Below are 7418 nucleotides of genomic sequence, written 5' to 3'. Positions count from 1 at the left end.
GGTGCTTGCTTCTTGAAAGAAAAGTTATAACAACTCTAGACAGCATGTTAAAATTAGAGACATTACTTTGTCAACAAAGGTCCATCTAGTCAAAGCTATGGTTTTTCCAGTAGTCATGTATGCATGTGATTTTGGACCATAAACAAGGCTGAGCACTGAAGAGCAGATGTTTTCAGACTGTGGTGTTAGAGAAGACTCTTGAGAGTCCCTTGGACTGCAGGGAGATCCAACCAGTCAATCCTAAAGGAAATCAGTCCTGAATGTTCATTGGAAGGACTGATGCTGAAGCTGAAACTCCAATACTTTGGCCACCTGATGTGAAGAGTTGACTCACTTGCAAAGACCCCGATGCTAGGAAAGATTGAAGGCAGGATGAGAAAGGGATGACAGAGGATGAGATGGTTGGATGGCATCACCCACTCAATGGACATGAGTTTGGGTAGGCTCTGGGAGTTGGTGATGGACAGGGAAGCCTGGCATGCCGCAGTCTGTGGGGCTGCAAGGAGTTAGCGACAACTGAGCAATTGAACAACATACATGAATAGTCTTAGAGACATATAAGAACAAAAGTTGTAAAGAGAAAATAAATAAACATAAAATTAGAATTCCACATAGATTAATAAAAAATTAAATGTCTAAAAAAAAGTAAATTTAATTATCCCAAACATCTTTTCTATTTCTTTTGTTTACTAGTTTAATTGGCAAGTGACAGTAGGGAATAATTATTAGGTCACAAAAGTCTAGTTTGAATGAAAACCTTTTAACTCACTGTAACAAAAATATAGAAATTTTGGTTTATATGAGACTATTCCTACTTAAGACTATAATAAACTTATGAACAAGCATTCCCCTAAATGCTCCCAAACATGGGAGCACACAAATTGTAACACAGCCCTACTTAGGAATCTAATTGGATCTATCAAAGTAAATAAAATTAAAATAGACAGTTTAAGAAAATGATTATCCTTATTTTTTTGTCTGTTTACTTATTTGATCAACAAAATACTTTTACACAGCAAGTTTAACTGGAGGTGATTTCGCCAGAGAGAAGACATAGCCCCTGGAGTGTCACTTGTAAACTATTCCTTTCCTGCTTGGGGAGTCAGATAAATACTCCTTTGGCCATTCTTATTTCCAACTCCCACTAGCTCAGGCGATTTTAGAATTGATATTTAAAGGTCATTGCATCACCTAGACATTCCAAAGGACATACCTAAGAGATCCCCCTTGGCCCTTACAAAACTCAGTGTTGAAAACAGTTCTTAAAAACTAAGTCCAACTTCAGATGGTGACTATGTGATATAAAAGCTGTGCCCTTACCACCTCCTGGGCTGCCAAGGGCAAGGAATCAAACCAGCCAACTGCCTAAACATAGCTGCTCCGTGAAATGGTCAAACTCAGATCTATGTGTGGCTGGGATGTGATACTGGACACAAAGAAAACTAAGGTGTATTGAGACCCACTGAAAGAAAACTGCTCTCTGGCCATATAAGTTTATGAGTGTAGAATTCAGTGAAACATATCATCACTGGGATTTTATAAAGTCTCTCATGACACAAGACTTAGAAACCACTTTTATCTTGGTAGATGAATCATCTTCCTTCTTAATAGATGAATCTAAATAAAAGTTCTGCAGGCACACTGGAAAGCAGAGTGCCTTCTCCAACAGGATGTACAGGTAATCAATCTGCTTTGGGGAAGTGGGGAGATTCTGAGGTGGGTTTATGGGTAAGAAGTCAACGAGTAGGAATCAGAACTTCCCTTTGGCCAAGCTTTGAACTTGCTGGGAATGGACGGGACCAGGAAACTGACTGAGCCACCTCAGTGAGTCCTGCAGGTAACCGAAGACCAGACTTCCAGGAGTGAGGACAAAGCTGGAAATCACTGGTAACTATTCAGCATTCAAGTGGCAAGAGCTTTGTTGTAATCAAGACCTGAAGACATGAGAAACAGAGTCGAGAGACATGAACAGAATCTGGCCATGGAGGAGAAACTTGGGGTATGGAGAGTGAGGACAGTATCTAAGGACGGAAGACAAAAGCTCATCTAAACATCTGTGCAAAAGAGGAATATGAGTGAATGTTCTATTCCTATTTTTTTTTGAACTTGACAATGATTTTATTTTATTTGACACCAAATGCAAAGGCAACAAAAGCAGAAATAAGATTACAGCAAACTAAAAAAATTCTGCACAGCAAAAGAGGCAGTAAACAAAATGAAAAAAACAGCCTATTGAGCAAGGAAAATATTTATAGTTGATGTATTCAATAAGGGGTTAATATATTAAAAATAGAAGGAACCTGTAGATTTCTAGCAGAAAACCAAATAAATGAACAAAGGATCTGAATAGACATTGTTCCAAAGAAGGTATGCAAATTGCCAATAGGTGTATGAAAAGGTGCTCTACATCAGTAATCTTTAGGGTAATGCAAATCAGAATTGCCATAAGATATTACCTCATACCTATTTGCCTGTCATCCAAAAGACAAGATGTAATAAATGTTGGTGAGGATATAGAGAACAAGGAGCATTTGTGCAGTGTTGGTGGGAGTATACATTGGTGCTGCTGCTGCTGCTGCTAAGTCGCTTCAGTCGTGTCCAACTCTGTGCGACCCCACAGATGGCAGCCCACCAGGCTCCCCTGTCCTTGGAATTCTCCAGGCAAGAACACTGGAGTGGGTTGCCATTTCCTTCTCCAATGCATGAAAGTGAAAAGTGAAAGTGAAGTTGCTCAGTTGTGTCTGACCCTCAGCGACACCATGGACTGCAGCCACTATGAAAAACAGTATAGAAGTTCTTTTTTTTTTTTTTTTTTAAGGATAAGAAGGTTAACTTTTTTTTTTTTTCAGACGTAGACTGGCGATTTAATTCTTACATGATAGTATACATGTTAGAATGCCATTCTCCCAAATCATCCCACCCTCTCCCTCTCCCACAGAGTCCAAAAGTCCGTTATACACATCTGTGTCTTTTTTGCTGTCTTGCATACAGGGTCGTCATTACCATCTTCCTAAATTCCATATATATGTGTTAGTATACTGTATTGGTGTTTTTCTTTCTGGCTTACTTCACTCTGTATAATCGGCTCCAGTTTCATCCATCTCATCAGAACTGATTCAAATGAATTCTTTTTTACGGCTGAGTAATACTCCATTGTGTATATGTACCACAGCTTTCTTATCCATTCATCTGCTGAAGGACATCTAGGTTGTTTCCATGTCCTGGCTATTATAAACAGTGCTGCGATGAACATTGGGGGTACATGTGTCTCTTTCAATTCTGGTTTCCTCGGTGTGTATGCCCAGCAGTGGGATTGCTGGGTCATAAGTATTCCTATTTTAAACAGGCCTCTGAATGTGAGCAGAAAAAATGGATAGAGATCTCCTCCTAAGGGACAGACAGTAGCCGCAGTGGGTATTTCCAACAGAAGGTAAGAGCTCTGAATTCTCACTGTCTTATAGGATTAATTTCCAAACCTGTTTGCTACACCGTATTGGAGGGAGGTCCAGAATGTGTGGTACTGGGCAGAGTCCTCTTCCCTGACTGCTACTCTTTCCTGCAGCATGAAACCTCTCAAGCACTCCTCTTGCTGGCTTTCCTAGAGATTTCAACCTGAACTGGGAACACATCCATCCCAGTAATGCTCCTCCAGGTGGGCCCAGGGGTTCACACTGAGTCCCACCCACTTTTTTCCCCCAGTCATCTCTTTAGTCTTACAGCTATACTTACAGTAGAAAATACTTATATAAATAAATATATGTATAGTGGAAATACTTTTATTTCCTCCTTTCTGAGTGAAAGTACCCACAGTAATTACGAATTGCTTTCCTCCAAAATAATTCTAAAATTTACTTTACAACTTCTCTTGGTAAAGGTATATAAGGTATATAAAGTATATACAGGTATGTAAAGTTAAGTACAACAGCAGTATTAACAGAAACAACCTTAGTCTCTAATAGAGCTTCACCGTATGTGAGAATTTAGCTGACTTTTGCCTAGACTTACAATCTCAAATAATAACAGTAATGGACAGTTAGGAGTAGATGCTTTTTAAGAACTTTATATATAATCTCATATTTAATCCTTTCTTAGTACTGTTATTAATTTGCATTTTAAACATAAGGAAATCCAAGCAAGGAGTTCTATGCATCATATACAAAGTCATGTACCTAATTAGAGGTAGAGCTGAAATTTGAACCTAGTCCAATGCAGGAGCCCACATTTTTAGCCACTATCTTTGATGCCCATTTATTCCCTAGGTGTCAGCATCTTAGATCTGATTTTGTGCTCAGTTACTTAGTCGTATCCAGCTCTTTGTGACTGTAGCCCACCAGGGTCTTCTATTCATGGAATTTTCCAGGCAAGAATACTGGGAGCAGGTTGCCATTATGTTAAACCAAATATAATTTGATTTTTCTCTGAGCCTTTGAATACAAACTTCATGTTCATGCAAACTAAATATCTGTCAGAAACATTTTCCAAGAGCAATCATATTGCTTTTGTAAGGATATTGTCAAATTCACTCAATGTAATGTCATTATTGGCCCTCACTAAATCTCAATTTGAGTTCCCATTGTAGTAATTACAGTTATATATTTACTCTTTACATGCATATTCTTCAATGGATATCATATTTTGATCATCTTTTTGTTTCAAGTGATTGACACAAACTGAGGTCATAATAGAAAGCAAAAACATTTAAAAATAATGGTGATATGAACAGAGGACAAATACAATGGAAAAATTCCAGTGTAGCCTGAGGTCACCGAGGAAAACCCCATTATCTGGGGAAAAAGACTTTTGGCTCCCATGCCTGTTTATATTATTTCTAGGGAAAGGCCTTTGTAAATGGACTTGAAGAACCAAAGCACTGTCACAGAGTTCATCCTCCTTGGACTGTCTGCCAACCCTCACACCCAGGCTCTGCTCTTTGTGATGTTCCTGGGGATTTACCTTCTGACAATAATGGGGAACCTGATGATGCTGCTGGTGATCAGGGCTGATTCTCACCTCCACACGCCCATGTACTTCTTCCTGAGCCACCTCTCTTTCGTTGATATCTGCTTCTCTTCAGTCACCATGCCCAAGATGTTGGAGAACCTCCTGTCTCGAAGGAAAACGATATTGGTAGAGGGCTGCCTAGCTCAGGTCTTCTTTGTGTTTGTTGCTGCAGGGACTGAAGCCTGTCTGCTCTCAGTGATGGCCTATGACCGCTATGCCGCGATCTGCCACCCTCTACTCTATGGACAGATCATGAGCAAACAGCTGTACATGCAGCTTGTGTGGGGCTCCTGGGGCCTGGGCTTTCTGGACGCACTCATCAACATCTTCCTAGCTGTGAACATGATCTTCTGTGAGGCCAAAATCACCCCTCACTACAGCTGTGAAATGCCCTCTCTCCTCTCCCTGTCCTGCTCTGATATCTCCAGAAACCTCATTGCCTTGCTCTGTTCCACTCTGCTGCATGGGCTGGAAACCTTCCTTTTGGTCTCCCTATCCTATGCCTGCATTATCACCGCCATCCTGAGCATCAGCTCTACCTCAGGCAGAAGCAAGGCCTTCTCCACCTGCTCTTCCCACCTCACTGCAGTGACACTGTACTTTGGCTCAGGTTTGCTCCGCCATCTCATGCCAAATTCAGGATCCCCTGCAGAACTGATCTTCTCTGTGCAATATACTGTCATCACGCCCATGCTGAATCCCCTCATTTACAGTCTGAAAAACAAGGAGGTGAAGGTGGCTCTGAAAAGAACTTTGGAAAAGTATTTGCAGCATATCAGATGCTGAAATGAAAATATAGGATAGTGAAGAACTGGAATAAATCTACATAGAAAAAGACATTAGGTGAGTTTCCAGTAGTAAGGAGCACTCTTGAGTACTTATAACGTCAGATGCTACAACCTACATCAGAAATACATGAGAGAATGGCATTAAGTTATAGGAAGGAAAGCATCCTTTATTTTCTTTTAAAATAATCACCTTAATCTAGAAAATTTTGTTATGAACAAAATTGATCCATTTTCTCATTCTGAAACATCTGTTTTAGTAAAATTATTAGTTTCATGAATCTATCATTATTTTTACTAACTCTGGAGAATATGCTAAAAGCCATATGTTTGTTAAGAATGTAGGGTCCTGGATCTTTAAGAGAAAAAGTCATAGGTAAGGGTAGAGGGTTGACAATAAAAGAAGTCCAACTGGGTGGCCATAGAAGAGAGGCATAAAAGCTAAAAGCTCTGCAGAGAGACAACGAATGTACAGAGATGGAGCTCAGGCTGGATAATAGGTCTAAGAACTCACGCATGCGCAGTGGAAAGTGAAAGTGAAAGTCGCTCAGTCGTGTCCAGCTCTTTACAACCCCATGGACCATACAGTTCATGGAATTCTCCAGGCCAGAATACTGGAGTGGGTAACCTATCCCTTTTCCAGTGGATTTTACTGACCCAGGAATCAAACCAGGGTCTCCTGCATTGCAGGTGGATTCTTTTCCAACTGAGCTATCAGGAAAGCCCCCATGTATGTGCATCAGTTCAGTTCATTTCAGTCGCTCAGTCGTGTCCGACTCTTTGTGACCCCATGAATTGCAGCACGCCAGGCCTCCCTGTCCATCACCATCTCCTGGAGTTCACTCAGACTCACGTCCATCGAGTCAGTGATGCCATCCAGCCATCTCATTCTCTGTCATCCCCTTCTCCTCCTGCCCCCAACCCCTCCCAGCATCAGGGTCTTTTCCAATGAGTCACCTCTTTGCATGAGGCATAGTGCTGGCCAAATCACCGGTGTAAGAGGCTATAAGGAGGCTCTGTGGCTCTAGAAACTTTATTTCTCACATAGTCATTATTCAGACTCGCATATTCTCCAATTAGCTGATCTCATCAAGATCTTCCCCGTATAGAGTGTAGGCAATATGCCTTAGACAAATAATTTGATCTTATCATACAGGAGTCCTGAAACCATCTTTGTCCCTCACCTCTCAGCTGTCAAACTACTGGTCACTGTGTAGGGGCTGATGGTTTGCTGGTTTTAAGGCACTGCATCAATCTCACATAATTCAATAGTACCTATAAGACATAAGACCTGTAAGACATAAATCAAGTCTCATGCTGCTTCTGCTTTGTTTAATCTGTATTTTGCAATCATCTAAATAACTGTAAAAATGAAAAGGGCAAAACTAAGCAAAAACTTTTTAATTTACTTAATACTAACTTAAACATTTCTCAGGCCTCTTTCATAAACTCAGTTTATGAAACTGTCTGCTATAAAGGTTTTTCAAGCTCATCTAGCCATTTATAATTCATAATTGTGGCCTCTTTTCCATTGATTCTCCAGAAAATTCTACATGCATTATCACCTTCCACAGGCAAAATATTCAAGGCCTTATTTGGTTTCTTTAACCTAAGGTGAAGCACCAGCTAAAC

General features: G+C 40.5%; 1 protein-coding gene across 1 annotated transcript; it reads left to right on the top strand.

Annotated features, from left to right (window-relative positions):
• The first annotated feature begins 4848 nt into the window (after positions 1–4848).
• On the top strand, positions 4849–5787 carry LOC101102972 (olfactory receptor 8S1-like). The gene has a single exon (XM_004007427.1). The coding sequence runs from the start codon at positions 4849–4851 to the stop codon at positions 5785–5787; it is 939 nt and encodes a 312-aa protein (XP_004007476.1).
• Positions 5788–7418: the final 1631 nt, after the last annotated feature.

This window comes from Ovis aries, chromosome 3 (assembly GCF_016772045.2).
Source record: "Ovis aries strain OAR_USU_Benz2616 breed Rambouillet chromosome 3, ARS-UI_Ramb_v3.0, whole genome shotgun sequence".
Lineage (NCBI taxonomy): Eukaryota > Metazoa > Chordata > Mammalia > Artiodactyla > Bovidae > Ovis > Ovis aries.
The sequence above is the reverse complement of the archived record's forward strand: the minus strand, read 5'-3'. Positions and strand labels throughout refer to the sequence as shown.